Source organism: Cebidichthys violaceus, unplaced genomic scaffold (genome assembly GCF_023349555.1).
Source record: "Cebidichthys violaceus isolate CVI_PGR_0920_01 unplaced genomic scaffold, fCebVio1.0.p SCAF_22, whole genome shotgun sequence".
Lineage (NCBI taxonomy): Eukaryota > Metazoa > Chordata > Actinopteri > Perciformes > Stichaeidae > Cebidichthys > Cebidichthys violaceus.
In genome coordinates, this window is record NW_027176395.1 from 10,553,596 (window position 1) to 10,570,974 (window position 17,379).

Here is a 17,379-nt window from a genome sequence, read left to right on the forward strand (position 1 = left end):
CCGCTGTACCGGTGATTGTGGGCAGGATGAAACACTTCCTCTGTGAAGCACAACTTTTATGTCAGGTGAAGCCAGACACATCTCATCCCCTTCAATAGCTCCTCGTCAATTTCAGGCTTAAAATTTTATGGGATAGGATACTGTTTGATGCAGTCTACCAGCGGTCCATAACAGCAGTCATTTATTGTGCACTGAAAAGAGGGGGAAGAAATATTATGGCGTGCGAAAAGAGTGGGTGGGTGGGTGGAAGGGAGGTGAAGGAAGGAAGTCCATACATTGCAGGGAAAGGAGAAAACACAGGAGATGCTGGCAGATTGGCAGGCATGACCGCCGGCTCTCACGTGACCTCATCAGCAAACATGAGCGGCTGATGCCGTCTGTCAGCCAGGTGGTTCAATAACACCTAAAAACTCACTGTACCTAAGCGGGGGATTAGTTACATGGAAAAGGGCAGCAAACTTAATAAAATATTATAAAATTGATTTGAAGTAATTCAAAATCACTCCATGACACAAAACAATTTAAATGATTTCTTGTAATATTTCAGTTTAAACACTTACCTGGTAGATGTTTTTGGCCAAGATTTGGTCTGGAATTAACGTTGGCTCCTTAAGCATGCTGTTGAGGACGGTTTTAGAGGCTGAGACCAACACAAAGGCAAGACAAGGAGAGAAACAATTACAAAAACATATTAACATTTATACGCAAATCGCGTAAAACATTGTAGCTTGTGTAACAAATAAATGTAAAAAAAAATTATATTGTAATTGCTGCACTGAATTGAGAGCAAACAGTGATAATATACAGAGAAAAGGCAGGCTTGACACACTGTAATTCACCACACCACTGTTAGTGCAGTATTTCCACACTAGTCCATTAGATGGCTGCTTGGTGTCTATACAGATTTCCTATAGATAAATGTTTCAGTCCAGAGCACAGGAGCCCCATGTAGTTTATCTATGCTATGAACGCTGACTATTCTGCATCTCTCATCCTCATTCTTGCTCTACTAACATTATAAATCAGAGAGGAAAGCCTGTTGGATTGATTCGCTGGTAGTGCAACAGCAAAAAATTCCTTAAATCATTTCTTAAAAAGATTTGGATTAAATGGATTGTATCATTGTGTGACGAAATGGTTGAGGCACGCCATTTTAGTGATACATGGTCCTGACAGACTTGCAGCATTGCAGACAATACAAGGAATGTTTCTATTCACATTTCAGGCATGAATGGTGCCTGTACCAACACTGCACAGAGATCTCCAAGCTCATCTAATAAACTGTGCACAGTATATAACCGTTAAAAACAAGTCAGCTTATGTGAAGATTTATAGAAAATAGATAAAAAACGGAGATTGAAAAACCCTAATTGAAAAAGGATTAATTGGAAAAGACTTGGGTGTACACTTACAAACACTGATTGGATCATTGAGTGTTTCTTCAATTAATTTCATTAATATAAATGCATTTGGAAACCCTTAAGACCTTTCTTCTCAGTCGTCTTTCCCTTTGCATTTCTCTCATAGACATCACTCCCTGAGAAAACCATCACAGAGTGGACGAACAGTGCTGTGATCCCTCATCTACCTTAAATGATGAAATAAAGAGGGAGGTGTGTTGAAGAAGAACAAAGCGCATTCAGTGCTCCCTACTCTCTTTCTGTTTCTTTTTCTTTGTCTCCATCTTTCTCTGCCACCTCTCCTTTTTTTCTGTTCCAGTCTCTCCCAGCCACGGTACTCCCCCAGCCCACCCCATAACCTCACACTCCCTCTTAGAGCTGCAAGGTACAGCGCTGTGCTTTATTTCTTTGCTCATTTTTCTCAGAGATTGGTACCTTCACACGCAGATCCATACCAGGCTCCTGTGCAGTGCAGGCAGCGGAGAAGAAAGAGGGTTATATTTTCCCCTTGAGTTAGGACACCTCATGACAAATGATAATGGATAATCAATAAAGCGGGAAATATGAGGCAGCAAACTTTATGAAGCCAGGAGACATATTACTCCCCAACAACACTGGTTTCCCTTAACAAAGTCACTACTCGACTGTGCCTAATAATCTGAAGGAAAATCAAAGGACCCGCAACCACATCAGCAATATTGGCAACTTATTCCACTTTAATGGCATTTTGATTGATTTTTTCCCTCTTCCTAATGGTCCTTTTATAGATTTGACGCTGCTTCTGCAAAACAGTAGTGTGTAATAAACCTCCCCGAAGGCAAACGGCAGCCATTAAAGCTCTTGTCTTACTAGCGCTCATAATTGGGGGTTGACCACCACCACATTTTGGTCTCTCACATAACACACACAAACAAACGCTTCCAGGACCAGGTCTCTCTCTCTCTCTCTCTCTCTCTCTCTCTCTCTCTCTCTCTCTCTCTCTCTCTCTCTCTCTCTCTCTCTCTCTCTCTCTCTCTCTCTCTCTCTCTCTCTCTCTCTCTCTCTCTCTCTCTCTCTCTCTCCCTAGCACTTTGACATTTTTGGTGGATGGCCATAATAAGTGATAGGATCCCTTCCTCCTGCTCTTTTTGAGCGATGGGGTTAAAAATAGCCATAAAGAGGTGACCTTGGCGCTGACATTGTGGAATTTCAGCCAAGCATTGACCTGATGAAAATGGAAGGCCAGGCCGCTAATAAATCAGGATGCTTTTAAAATGAGTTTACCCTAATGCTCATTCATCACGGGCTGTAATGCCATTTGCAGGCCCAGGATTCGCTGCTGTGCACAAACACAGCAGTAAATAACAACAGTGCTCTTGCATCCCTCGCATCGCTGCAGCCTCCAACATCAGCATACATTTATTAAAGACGCCCCCGCCTTGCACGGCAGCTCTCCTCTATGACACCCTGAGCTCCTCTCTGCCACACACACACACACACACACACACACACACACACACACACACACACACACACACACACTCTTTAAATACACAGACTCAAGGCACACACAGACGCACACATAAAACATGTGCAGGAAAATAAAAAGCATAATCTGAAGAACACCAGACAGAGAACAAAGCCCTGCAGCACGACTCTGCACCTTGTAAACATTCGCCAAATTTACTGTAATTGTCCCATGTTGGTATAAATTCTGACTAAGGCACTATATCACACCGTCAACATCTGAACAGAGAAGAACAGAGAAAAGGAGAATAATAGATGTGAAACACTACGCCTCCATTGGGATTTGCTAAAGAAAACAACCAGTGTAAACAAATCACAAGCCTGTTTTCATATGCAACTCCAAAACAAGATAAACTATATGAAGCAAGGTAACGGCAACATAACCTTGACTTTATTTCTTATTGCATACTTGTGTCATTGTAACTACTCTTCCTTTCTCCACGAGGGTGTAAAAGTCATTATCTCAAACACAAAAAAATGTTGAGGAACCTCATTAGATAGCAACATTTGTTGAGGGAGGACCGTAATAAACAATAACGGATGACGATTGTTATTGCCCCTGACACTGATGAGCAAGTTTGTTTATTAATTAAAAACCCCACTTTTTTTTTCCACGGGTAAGGGGGCGGGGGGGGGGGGGCTTATCCATTTCCTCTATACCCCCCCCAACACTCCCCATGCACAAGCCATTGAGCTGTGGAGGGGCACTCGTTCATCAAACTTCATGGAGCAAGGGGGAGACAGGTCCTGATAATGTGCACCGCTAAAGCTGATTTTCCATGATGAATCTCGGAGCATATAAATTGGCTAATATCTGAAAACATTTACAGATACTAGAGGAATTGACTACTTGTGGGACATGATGGATGAGGCTCTGCGACGCTGGCGGACAGCTCTGCAAATCTCTTCGGCTGCCTAAAGCCCTCATTTGATTTTCCAATTTACTCCTTTTAAATTTATCCTCCCGTATTGAAAAAAAAAACAGAAGATGAGAAAGAGAGAGAGAGAGAGAGAGAGAGTGAGTGGGAGATGAGAAGAAGAGGAAAAAAATGTGTGTCTGTATTTTTTTTTTTTTTTTTTAAATATCTGTGGTAGTGTGTAGGTGCTAGTTGATGATATGAGGTGGTATCTCCTGTGCAGGAGGAGCTCAGTCCCTGAAGAGGTTACTGGGGCAGAACTGATCTGCTTCCACCTGATTCTCCCTGATAGCGGTGAGATGAGACATTTCGGTGTGTGTGTGTGTGTGTGTGTGTGTGTGTGTGTGTGTGTGTGTGTGTATAGCAGTAGTAATAGTAGATCTGGGGAGGCTCTGCTATGGAGAGAGGCTTCCTAGGTCAGGCCATTCGACTGTGGCAGAGGCTGACTGGAGCTTCTCTGCTGAAAAGGAGTAATTAGTATACTTGTCAAGTGAAGTGCCACGCTGCTGCTTACCTCTCTTGCACCCACCCCTTGCATGCATACACACACACGCACAGAAACACTCATCCTGCCTTTGCCTCCTTACTCCCTCCCTTCTTGCTAATGAAGTGCCCCTTGCGCTCCTTATTTGAAAAAAAAAAAAGAAAAAAAAAGAAGAAAAAAAAAAAAAAAAAGAGCTGCATATACACACCAGCTCCACCATAGCGGAGAGGTGAGAGAGAGAAGAGAGGAGCACTTGAAGACAAGAGAGGAGGAACCATTACAACTATAGTGGATACGAAAGTTGAGATTTTACTGCATAGAACATAATACAATATTCAGTTATCAACACGTCTGATCTGCAAAACACTGAAGCTATTATGAATTCTGTCAAGGAACCAAAGGATCATAGTAGACACTAACATTCTCACAGTGTTAACATCAAACACAGGACATTTATAACCTTGCGCACAAGGCTTCTGTAAAGGAATGTGACAATAAATCTTGAAGGCAGTCGAATCACATAGTTACAAAACATGGAGCAGCAATCTAATCTGGAGCTGGGCCTTGGGAAAATGGAAAAGGTCAAATAGCTAGCAAAATTGCCTCCTCAAAAAAAGTATGTCTAAATCTAGAGGCACATCAACTCCTGTCAAAGGAGGAATAGAGAGAAAGATGAAGAGATGGCAGGAGGGGGAAAGAAAGAGCAGGAGCTCCCCCAATGTGAGGCAATACGAGGTAGTATCTACAGACATGACAATAAGGCCGTTCACAATATAACTATCATTTAAAGCATTTATCTGCTGAGACACATTGTGCACACATGATTTGGTTTAAATCCACTTGATGATATCTGTCCATGTCGAACATCTTTATTGTCAACGTAAACATTTTCAAATTTTTTTAAATATCATTTTTGTTGCATTACAATTCATTTTGGTTATGTCATTATTTCTGTTACCAACTTTTTTGAAATCCAGTGATATCAGTATCAGGTTTTTTTTTCATATAATATAATTTTTCAACAAATCACTTAAGTTTTGGTTTGGTTCAGTTCAATTTAATTTTAGTTATAATCAATTATTATAATCACATATACTTTAGCACTGCGATAGTCTGGCAACCTGTCCAGGGTGTCCCCTGCCTCAGCTCCAGTCCCCCGCGACCCTGAACAGGATAAACGGTTAAAAGATAATGGTTGGATGGATATATACTTTAGAAAAAAGAAGACAGTGGTATACAAAAATAAAAAAATAAATTACAGCGAAAATGTATAATGAATCAATCTGAAAGCTTAAAAAAAATTGCAGTATTTTCATTCAGTGCCTTACTTGTGTCTCATAAACATAATTGACACCTAATGTCTAATATTTGGGACATTAGTCCAGAACCAAAAACCACGAGAGGAATTCTAGCACAAACATTGAAGCTCTCTGAACTTGTTCAGATTGCAGTATTTTTTTCCTAAAAATCATATCAAGTGCAGCTTTCAGTGACCTGAAAATAGTGGATATAAACAGTGTAAAAGTGCACACGTGACCTTTCCTCCCCTACTGCCCAGTCCGTTTCATGAGACAAGGAACATTATGGATGTTGATATCATATTCAATACGTGATAAAACTGCTTTGAATGTATTGATTTATTTACAAGCGCCACCAGATAGTCTTTCATTCTGCTTGACTGATGCTCTCTCCAATACTTTTGCTCCAAGGATAAGGGGGAGGGAGCTTGTTGGTGGTGTTGTCATGTTGAGGTAAGGTGTGTAGCTAGTGTGAAGGGAGGGCAGGGGTGTGGGTGGAGGTGTATGTGTGCGGGGGGTGGGGGGGTGCAACAACAAGCAAGCAAAACAAAACAAGGAAAGGACAGAAAACAATTTAAAACTCTGTATTGATCCAGCACTAGTGATTGTACATATATTCCACAGTCCCAAAGGCCCCATTCCTGTGTCTCTTAAATGCAAAGAGACAGAGAAGGGGAATAAAAAAAACGATGGTGCTGGGCAAAGGCAAGCCACTCACCCAGTTGGGGGTAATGTCCCTTATATAGAAGTCTATTGATCTTTGCAATGTGCCTGCCCACCCTCCCTCTGGAGTCCAACAAAAACACACACACATACATGCACACTGGAGCGCAGTCTGGGGCTGGAGGGGGGCATGACGGATATACCTGACAATAGCACTGAACCAACCTGTTAGCTAATTGCCAGCAAAGACAATTATCCTTGCATTGTTTAATAATGGAAACACATTACTGGAGTCTAATATACACACAGGGAGATTGGACGATTTGACCGCACAGTCCATGTGGACAGCAATTAATTTGCAAAGGCCAAGTAATTCATGGTGAGATTGCAGAGGAGCTCTGTCCAAACAAAAGTCACCCTCAAAGCAACTGACTTCACAGCTGGCAACATTGGGAAGGAACGGCATAATGACATCATCATTTGAAAATAGTAGGTAGGAGTCAAACTATATTACCTTAAAAACAGTAGAGATTAATTGATCTAAATCCTTGTGTTTTTTCACAGCGTGTAGGCTTAGTTAGGCTGATTTGGATTTATGATTATCCTGTAAAAGTCATCTAGCTTTTGTGGGATCACTTTCCACAAGAAGAAGAACCTACGACCATGACATTACTCACTAGCCTGCAAACACTGAGATACTGCGTGGTTACAACACTCTTTTGAAATTAAACAACGATCATCCAGGAAGTTTCATCAGCTGCAAATCTATTCTGGGCAATAATATAGGATGTTTTCACTGTATGGAGATGGAGGGATGCAGTGTGCTATTATCTGAGACGGAGTGCCTCTCCTGGATGAATGCCCTGTTCTACAAGCTGCTCAGACTAGTATTTTGACAGGTGGTGGATAACGGTGGGTCCAAAGCAATCACATCTTTGACTTTGACGAATGGCTGTGCTGTGGCGAAGTTGAAAATAACACACATCCACTTTAATCTCTTTCTTGATTAAATTGGAATCACGTCTTTTTGACATCATGCGATTCACTCTCAAAGCACTGACTACTGCACAGACACATACCTTAGAATAGGCCTATTGAAATGTTATGGAATCATATGTGCATCTGATATTGGGAGTTCCTGTGTTTTTGTATGACTGAACAAATGTCACATGTAAAAAGGTGAAAATGGCAGTTTTTGGGCCAAAAATTATTACAGAAGATGACGTAAGAAAGTACTAGAGAGGAAAGTAGAAAAAGATATTAACCAGAATGTACATGGATTATTTTTACTCACACAATATCTGGACATTCTCTTTGACATGTTCAACAAAAATCTGGAAATATGTTTTTTTCCCCGCAGCATGTCCATCAGCGCTACCTAGAAATGGTTTGCTTTTTCTGCCACATTTTTTCTTAACTCAGTTTCTTTTGAAGGCCAGAGCAGGAACGGAGAAGGAGAAGGGGATGAGGGAAGAAGAGAAGGTAGGGGGTAGATGGATGCATTGGGGGATGAAGGAGGGTGAGGAAAGAAATCAGTGGTGTTATAAATAACACTGATGAGGTGAGCTAGAATTGATCCACACTGCAGTTGAGAGGTGGGTGGTCCTCCCAGTGCTTAATTGCCAGTCATGTGCCCTGGGATGCAGCTAGTACTAAATGTGGTCTGTCTCTCATTAGGCTTGGACAGGCTGAAAATACAGCAGCGAGAACTGGAATTGGGACTCAAACAGAAAGAGATTCAAAAGACAAAGTGCTACAATTAAGACTGATGGGGGGAATGATAGAAAGGACAGAGTGGGAAATGGAAAAGTGTTACTCACGCATTCCACCCTCCAGGCCCTGAAGGAATCTGTCCAGGATGATACGAGCCATCAGTGCAGGAGACAGATCCACCTTTACATAGATTGAACAAAAAAGAGAGAATTTGCCTTAATAAAAAAACAGGCTATGGCGTCACTGGGGAGTTAATGCTACTTCAAAACATAAGTATAATGGAAATGTTATTCCTCTCTGGAGAATTACTCCATTTACAAACCTTCAGACTAAATCCCACATATCTAGTTGGAAGTGCAAACATATTTCAAAGAGCCTAGGAATTACGGCACCAAAATTACACGGCCAGTCTACCTTTGGCTGATGTCACATAGATAATAATGATTGTAATGGCTCTAAATGATATTATTGCGTTTACAAACCTTGACCTAACTTTCGACAATCCCTGTGAAAATTGGTCATTGAAAGCGTTGCTCTGCAATAACCTTTCCCACAGAAACAAGAGTTCGCCAATTACACAGCCAAGCTACCCAGCTGAATTGCCTTCGCCTCTGTCAAACCGACAAGCGTAGTCTCTCATCTTGTATGAAAAAGCAGCACACACTATGCCTGAGCAAAAGACAATGGAGCGCTTTAATCATAGGATGATCAGCAAGGCAAAACTTCAGGAACCAACAGGACACACCGGAGGGACTGTGGGAATGCAGCCCTTAATAGGAAGGATAGAACCTATGGCTGCAGCACACTTTGAACACAAAGACACCTTGCGAGGTGTGCAATGTTTTTTTTTGAGTGCAGGGAGATGCCCTGACAGGTAAGGGAGCACTAATGACTGATACTGAAGGTGTCATCTGACTACCTTCTTAGAAGCACAATGCCTTCCCACACGTTATAAATTACATTACCATGAAAGTGTGAAAAGAATGGTATGTAATGAAAAACCAACACCTATTATTTATTCTATTATTCAGTAAAATTAACAGGCATCATCCATAAAATGTTCAAGGTGGTTTATGCAGTACTCTTTAAAAAGGTAAACCAAGCGTATTGAGCAAATTTATTTTCAAAAGCAGTGCATTTTGACTGCAAATAATGAGAAACAAAGTCATTCACTTCTAAATTTCACAGCCTCTTCAGTGTGGAAGGAATTAAAACATTGCTTGAACACAAGCAATTCCTAGCCGGCTCGTTATGAAACAAAACGTTCTTGCAGCTAAAGATCGTTTTTTTCTCTTTTTAGCATAATTGGGGACCAAAAGTGAATTTGCCCTCAGCCTGTAGTGAGAATGGAGCGTTTCATCTTTTCTCTGATGCTTCCTGGTAACGCTGGGAGCAGAGAGGCTTCTGTCTAAACAATGTCTTTTTACCCGCAGTAGTATTTGTTAACAACACCATAATATTGCAATAAAGCGGCTTCTAAAAAGGCCAAACATGTCTATAATAATTAAGGGGTGAGCACAGAGTTTATATCTTCATTAAGACCTCTGATAGCGTTTTAAATTTAGCATTTGTGGCTTGCAGCTACAGCAGCTCCCTTTCCTCTCCCCAACCCTTATTATTTTCTCTTTCTTCTCTCCTCTCAATCCTTTCCTCTTTGTGCTTATTGGCCTGCTCTCCATTCACACCTTTGGATAACGAGAGAAGAGCATCAGATTCCTGGTAACCTGCACCAGAGCTGACACATGAAAAATGGCAACATTACGAATGCTGGCCCAGCCTGAATAAGGACCAACTGATTAGTTCAGGTACCTGCATCTCCCTAATTTTCATATTAATCATGAGTCCATCTACATCCTTAAGTCAGACTGCGGCACATCATGAGACATGTGACTAAGATTCACAGAACCTTGAATCCTGCAGAAAACAATTTATTGTTCAGTAAAACTGTTTTATTAGCCCCCAAAGCTAATGGGTGTCATGTACATACAGGATAACTGCACCTGTTATAAAACCTGTATGTTTAGGTAACCTTTACATAAAGCTTCGTATAAAGCATGCAAAAAAAATAGCAAATGTCGAGTTTAAAACCCTCATTCATAGGAGACTTCTGGGAAAAAAAAAAAGAAATCCATGAATAGTTTTCATCATTGTTAATCATTTCCCTCTGTTGGAGATATATTGTCTCATAAAGGGATGAAACTACATCAATTAGCGGTCTGGGAGACCATGAGTGCTTGGTTTAAATGTTAAGTAGCATATTAAAATGACAGTTAAATGGTTCATAGACAGTTATCTCTGAGCTGAATTTAATCCTTTGGAGAAAAAAAATCATGTGTCAATTAAATGGAGAATGAATAATGGCAGTTAGCTTTGAGGTGCCACTAATGCATGTGAACTACTGTGATTTTAGATTAAGAAACCCTCAAATCTCGTTGCCTGGTGTAAGCACCGATACACATTTAAATGTGCATTCGTATGTCTACAAATGTTACGCAGCATATTCTAACAACCAAAATAGGAGGAAACACAAAGACTAACAATGTGATCAAATGACAAATAAATTAAAGTAAATAATTGAATAAAGAAATAAATGTGTAAAATTCAGTATCACTGGCTTAAAAAAATAGAGAGTAGCAATTGTAACTGAAATGATAATTTACTGACTAGGTACAGAGTGTAACAAGACACTAGTGGACAAGTGGACAAGACTAGAAACACCCACTACCTTCTTTTTGAGTTTTGTACTAAGTTCACATATATGTGTGAATATCATTTGCAACAACATCAACCAGAGTACAAATCCTGCACTGACCTCCTAAGGTAAACAAGTGTTGAAGAGAAGAATTAACCAACGAACCAGCTCTCACCTGTCCACAGTTTGGGACAACTGTCTGAAGTGCAATTTGGAAAATTACATAATAAAACACAAAAAGTATTTTAACATCTGCTTAATATAGCTGAGGGCTAATTACATTAAATAATTGATAATGGAGCAGACCAATTTACCAATTTTGATAATGACTAACAGACAAGGGAGAAAATCCAAAACTGCAGCCAATTTCTATCTATCTATTTATAGAAAAGAAGTGGGCATCAATTGCTCAGATTTTTTTTTTTTTAAAAATAAGAAAAGAAAGAGAAAAAAAAACCTAAAGGTTATGCCATTACCTCATTGGCCAATTCCAGCAGGACGGGAGCAGCGGGATGTGCTTTGGCTTCACTCAGATACCTTTAATATAACAAAGAACAACAACAGCAATGAAAAAAAATGGCCCACAAAGGCAGACAGAAGGGTCGAGGGGACAAGACCAGGCTAGCCAAGACATGCTAATGTCCCTGATGACTTTGCCCTAGGTGGCATATGGCAGGCCCGGTGCGGTTAAAACAGCACTGCTTGAAGGGATTCAAATTTCCTTGAAGCCAGATGATAGTGATAGTTAGTTAACCCCTGCCGCCCAAAAAACCTTTCTTCCCTCGCCAGCTAAAACTGCAGCTTCCCTCTGATCTTACCCAGATCGTCTCTGAGGTTTGTTGTTGTAAGTGGATTAGAAGTGCATTATCCAGCCTTGTTTTCCCCAGAACAATGGCCTAATATGCTAGATAAAGGCTAATTGCAATATGCAAAGAGGTTTCCCCCCTACAGCCTGTTTTTCCTTTTTTAAATTTATCCGCATTCATTGAATTACAGATAATCATCCCATCATAAGCCTGTGTAAGGAAAATGTCCAACGGCTGGTTATATATTTATTTTTCTGCTTTCAATTTGACATGGAGAACAGAGCTTTAGCTTAGCAGGTGCAAGTGGAGGTCTGGAATGAATCCTGAGGGTGGTGATTTGTTTGGGGGAGATTATATCTGTCATGGTGGCCCACCTACTCTATGACTTTGGCCAGTCCCTTCCACAGTCACAGAACGGGTGAGACAAAGAGAGCACACAAGAGTGGGAGACAGATGAAAAATAAAAGTGAAAGAGAAACATAGTGATGAATGGAAGATAAAGAGAGAGTGCTAAAATAATACAATACAAAGTAATACAGTACCTTTGGTAGTGGCTTTCAATAACATCTGGTGCATGGTGTCTTGAGATTGTTCTTTTGGTTCGTTTCTTTCAAAAAGAAATGTAACAATAATGTAATAATAATAATAATAATAATAATAAAGTTTATTTCCATACAATTCCATTATTTACATTAAAACTCCAGCCTACATTTTTCCACTTTATCTGAATAAAATGCAGACTGGTTCAGCTTTGACTCCTCTTTCATGCTCTATTGTATATGAATAAGCACAACAGATCTCGGGTTCACAATTATTATACAGAAATTATTTAATTTCAATAAGTTTGCTGGGGGTCAAAGTGTGCCAAGACAACCTTGTTCAAACCCCCATCCCCTTCTACCCCCCTCACTCAAACCTTGTATTCATTTCCCCTTTTTCAACCAAACAATGACCCTATTCCACATTCCATGCAACCCTGACATTTCCATGCAATTCAATTGCCATCTCCCGCGAGAAGGAGGAGGACAAGGGATAAAAGAGGAAGAGCATTGGTTAAAAAACAACTTATTTAAAAACTACTACACACAGAAAATGTAATTCCACAGAGACAGGCAGTGTGACTGACACCTGTCAGGGGGATGATAAATGACTCCATTTTCTGCCTGTGCTGCCTTCTGCCACTGGCGGCAGCGGCCATTTATCATCATCCGCTGTCAGCCGTGGAAAGCAGCAGTGACAGTGCGAGTCAGCAAACATTTAGCACACGCAGCCGCACTACACGGGGAAATTATTATTGTCAGAATAATAATGGTTTAGCATAATTTATTACAGGTCCACCAAATAAGCAGGGGCTAGATGTTATTAGACAGATGGATGGGAAGGCTTGGCAGACATCCACTGAGGCTCAGGCAGGCAAGGGCCGTCAACGTGAACGTGAGGAGAAGGGGGAGTGGAGGTGGGGGGGTGGAGCTGGAATAAACGGGGGTATGGTAGGGGGGCATCTTCCAAACCAATCAGAGAGCTGGCAGTTCAATTACAAAGAAATAAAGGGACATTCATCATTCAATTAGGCACCTGTCAGGGCTCACAAAGGAAGAAAACTTCTAACCTGGTACTCCAGGGAGAAGATGCTCAGAAGAGTGGACTGCGAGTGACTGGAACAAATAAAAGAAGGACAAAGTTAATTACCAGAGTGCATTGCACAGAGACAAAGGGAGAGGGGGGAGCTTCAAAGATGGGGCCAGCTGCCCTGTAATCTAAAAGAACATGAAAACAAGTGTGGCAAAGTTGTTCCAGATGAACACCTCTGACAAAGGATTTCTGCCACGATGGCGTGGGGGTGGGAGAAAAGGGGAGGTTGAGTGTTGTATGAGAGATCTACTTTCAATCATTTATACATACCATCTTCCTCCTTCCCCCATCTCTACAGTAAGAGTGCTGAAAGCTAAATCGTTCTTAAGTAAAGTGCAGTTTCTTCCATCAAAACCAAATATGGCAAAATTAGAGGGAAATTATGACATTCATGCAAACGATTAAATGGATTAAAGGCCAATTGCTGAGAGAAAGACAGCATTCACTGGCAATAACACTCCCTTGTTTGGTCGATGTCTCTTTGCAATGCAGTTGACCACTTTTAGAGTGTGTATTTGTTTGTGTGAGTGGTGTGGCAATACACAGATAAGAAAGAAAGTTTTGCAGCTTCACTGTCAGAGCTGGCATATGGACCATTCTGAAGCAGTCCCACTGCAACTGATGGGCTTTGAAAATGGAAACTTTCACTCCAGGAAGCTTGGACTCCCAGGAGTCGGTCAATTCCATGGGTTGCCATAAGTTACATTCATCACCAGCTTTAGTCAATGTCAAACACCTGGCAGAGAGGCAAACCTGGAAAACAGGCCGCTCCAACAAGGACTCACAGCCCCTCCGATACCCTTCTCCAACCCCCACAGCATCCTTTGGGTTGAAGATATTCAAAGCGGTGACAGATATTATTGTAATTGGATAATACATACCTCTACTCTGCATATCATTGAAAAAAATACACCAATACAGTAAGCGTGAACACATGCATATTGCTCTGTGATGGTCTTCAGTAGTGTTGTGTCTCCATATACTGCTCTCAATACACTTGATTGTTAAATGTAATGGACTTTTTGTTACAAGTCATGTGAGAACGGTATGAAAATACTGACGAGAAGCTGAAGCTTCCAATCTGCATTGAAATATTAAGTCCACATTGGCTTTCAACATCAATCACTACAAACCATGAAATAACCACTTGACATGTAAACAAAGCCAAAGAAATCTCAAACATTGATTTCTGTCTGGAGTCTCAGTCTGTGACCATATCTTAATAAAAACATTTTAACCACTGGAATAGTTTAGAAGTTTTAATGACTTGCCCCACCAAAGACGTCATATTGGGTTCTCCAGATGCCACTTTTAAAGAGTTTTACTACTATGGCTGGAGAACAGCTAATTCTCAACTATGCGAACTCTCTGGGGTTCGACCCATCAGACAGATGAGTCTTGTCTTGGGTCTTGTCAAAGAGTGAATGAACAAATGTTTGAAGTAAAAGAGATGAGGGGGAACTCTCAGAAAACACTGCTACCTCAGCATTAATTTACAATGATGCTTGGGGACATAGGGGCCACTGCAATTAAGTGGGCCATTAAGTGGTCAACTGTCAACATGTGGACACTTAAAGGAGGAAAAAAAATTCTTCCACACTTCAACCTTGCACCTGAGCATTTCAACAACATTAAGGCCTTATTGTTGGCATGGGACCATGCCAATCCCCCTATAGGAACAGACATCTGTTAGGTTTTAAATGGATTACTCTCTGTAATAAGCATGATTACTGCCTAATTGCTAAATCTATACCCTGTTAACTTTAAAGGGACATAAACTGCTCTAAATATCTGGGAAAACATATCGGTTTCAAAAACACTACAAACTTTAGGGAGTTTAGTTTTTCTTCCTGACCTCAATCTGTTTTTGCTGACATCAAAACTGGACAAAAACATCATAAACGCTGAAAATGACTTAAGTCCCGAAACGAAACCAAATATTAAGATTTGAAAAAGTAAAAAAAAAGTATGAAGCAATGTAAAGAGATGAGGGCAGATACCTGGAACAAAACCAAGAGTTGTCTGCGTTTTATAGTCTGTCGAATTCTACACTGCACTCATATTGTATAATGGCCTTTACTCCATTTAATAGACATTAATAGTAAGTTATTGCAGACTTTACATTAATGTATATCCAATCTGTGCTCTCCTGGGCACAGTCTGCTCACTTCATGCTAAAATATGGAGTTATGTGCAGTCTTACAATGGGGGTCTGATCTGCCTGCTCCACAGTAGCTGTAACACATCCACCACCTTGCCTCATAATACCAGCATTAGAGGGACTTGGCCCTCTTTCACTGGCTATAAATACAAATTAACTGATACAAAAAAAATATTCCATAACTATTCCAAAACCAGATTAATTTCTCTCTGCCTTTTTTGGCTTTAAACAAAGCTGCATTTTATTCAGATTTGTGCACATTATGAGAAGGATTAGTTTGTGTATGAAACATTTTTAATGTTTTGATATGACATAGAAATAAAGTAGAGAAAAAGACAACAAGGTAACAAGACTTTTATATGAATGTCATTTATTTAAAATAATTGTTAGATCAGACAACTTTCTTCTCAGAGATAGTCTGGGGGAACCTGAACTCTGAGCGGTATCTGCACATAGATGGACAAATCCCAGTTTGACAGCGTAAGATGTCTCTCTAAACAACAGAGTTCATCAATCTCTGTCCTAATGACGTTGCCTGCTTTATTGTGCATCGTGAATTAGAAAGACGTTTGACAGTTTGGTTTCAAACTAGCGTTACATTGTTGAAATTTATAAACGCAAACAATGAGCATTTCAGAGAGTCTGTGACACTGCAGTACATCTTTATATCGACCTTTATGTGGTAAGAAAAAACTGAAAATCTCCCCCTCTTGGATATAATTTAGAACATGGGGAAACAGAAGGTTGGGAGACAGAAGAGTGGTTAGGGAATCATTCACTCTAAACCTAATTACCCTTCCTCACAACATAAGACAGAGCATTAATATGCACTGGCACCCAAAATAGTAAAGCAGCAGATTAAATTAAAAACAATTAGGGACTTTCACTTTGTCACTGGGCTGGTATGCCTGTCTGGTCAGTGCTTTAGGCTCTATTAAGTTAGGCTATCCACTGGTTATGAATCTGACAAATTCATGTTTGAATCTCCTCATGCATTCACAGTGTATCAGTGTCTTAAGCATATAGGAGAAAGCAGTAGCAAAAAGCCTAGAAATTCCCATCAACTAAATTAATAGGAGATGGGGGAAATTCAAGCAATCAATTATATTCAAAATCTTCCTATTTACAAATAATTAATCATAAACAATAGCTGTAATTTAGGTAATGAAAGCCACCTGGCTAATGGCATTGGTATCATATGCTGCGACAGTACTTAGCATTTGGTGGATCTGCATGCAGAGAGTGTTGCATGGTGTGACTCTTCAGGGCATGGAACTGGCTAATTAAGGCGTAGCACATATTTCTACTAATGGCAAAGAAGCTATTTAAAAAAAAAAAGGGAATGACATGGATGAAATGATTCACTCTTACAAAGTGTATAGAAATATTGCTTAGTTTTCACACCTGGATCTATTGTTATCCACACCTTTATCACTTGAATTATTAGCTAATGCTACCCTAGCATACTTGGGATTTATACATAATTTCATTCAAAGCAAGGTTACTGACAATAATATATTATGCATTTACTTTCCTATGGATCAATATTTTATAAAGTGAAAAACAGCTGAATGTGGGTTAAACACTCTGGATATGCAAATGCTGCTAATTACACATGCTGATAGGCAAAATGCTAACATCTGTTTCTCAGCTAAGCCTACCGTCATCAGCAACAAAACAAATGTGTACCAAAAAAAATCTTTATGCGTTAATGTATAAATGTGATATATTGTGACAAGAGATAGAAACAAACACAAATCTCAGTGTGTCATGCAGCTTCATACAAATACTTGCACAATGAGCACACGTGTTTACAGTTTAAATTAAAGCTTTCTTCCTCTTACAGTCAATGCAACAACAGTCATGTATGGCATTCACTGTAGTTGCAGCAATTATAATTTTCTTTTTTTTTTATATATATATAGTTTTGTTAGTTAGCATGTAAAGGATGAGAAAAGTATACTCTATATTTCTAAATTTTTAATTTCACCATAATGTGAAGAAAGATTTACCAAAAGTCTGACTTCGAGTAAATTCCACTACATTTACCAATAGTGCCCCCCACCCCCACAGACCTACAAGCCTGGGGGGGGACTGTGGACAGAAA

The 17,379-nt window shown here is 40.1% G+C and overlaps 1 protein-coding gene across 2 annotated transcripts in view; it reads right to left on the reverse strand.

Moving 5' to 3' along the window:
* Nucleotides 1-17,379, reverse strand: part of cdin1 (CDAN1 interacting nuclease 1) — a 53,367-nt gene that overhangs the window by 30,091 nt on the left and 5,897 nt on the right. The window contains exons 3-8 of one of the 2 annotated variants that reach the window (XM_068718039.1): nt 13,089-13,134; nt 12,022-12,086; nt 11,150-11,210; nt 8,089-8,161; nt 561-640; nt 142-191 (exon numbers count right to left, since the gene is read on the reverse strand). In XM_068718039.1, the coding sequence (XP_068574140.1) occupies nt 142-191; nt 561-640; nt 8,089-8,161; nt 11,150-11,210; nt 12,022-12,086; nt 13,089-13,134 (375 nt within the window). The remainder of the gene's footprint in view (nt 1-141; nt 192-560; nt 641-8,088; nt 8,162-11,149; nt 11,211-12,021; nt 12,087-13,088; nt 13,135-17,379) is intronic. The other variant, XM_068718040.1, reaches the window with a different exon arrangement.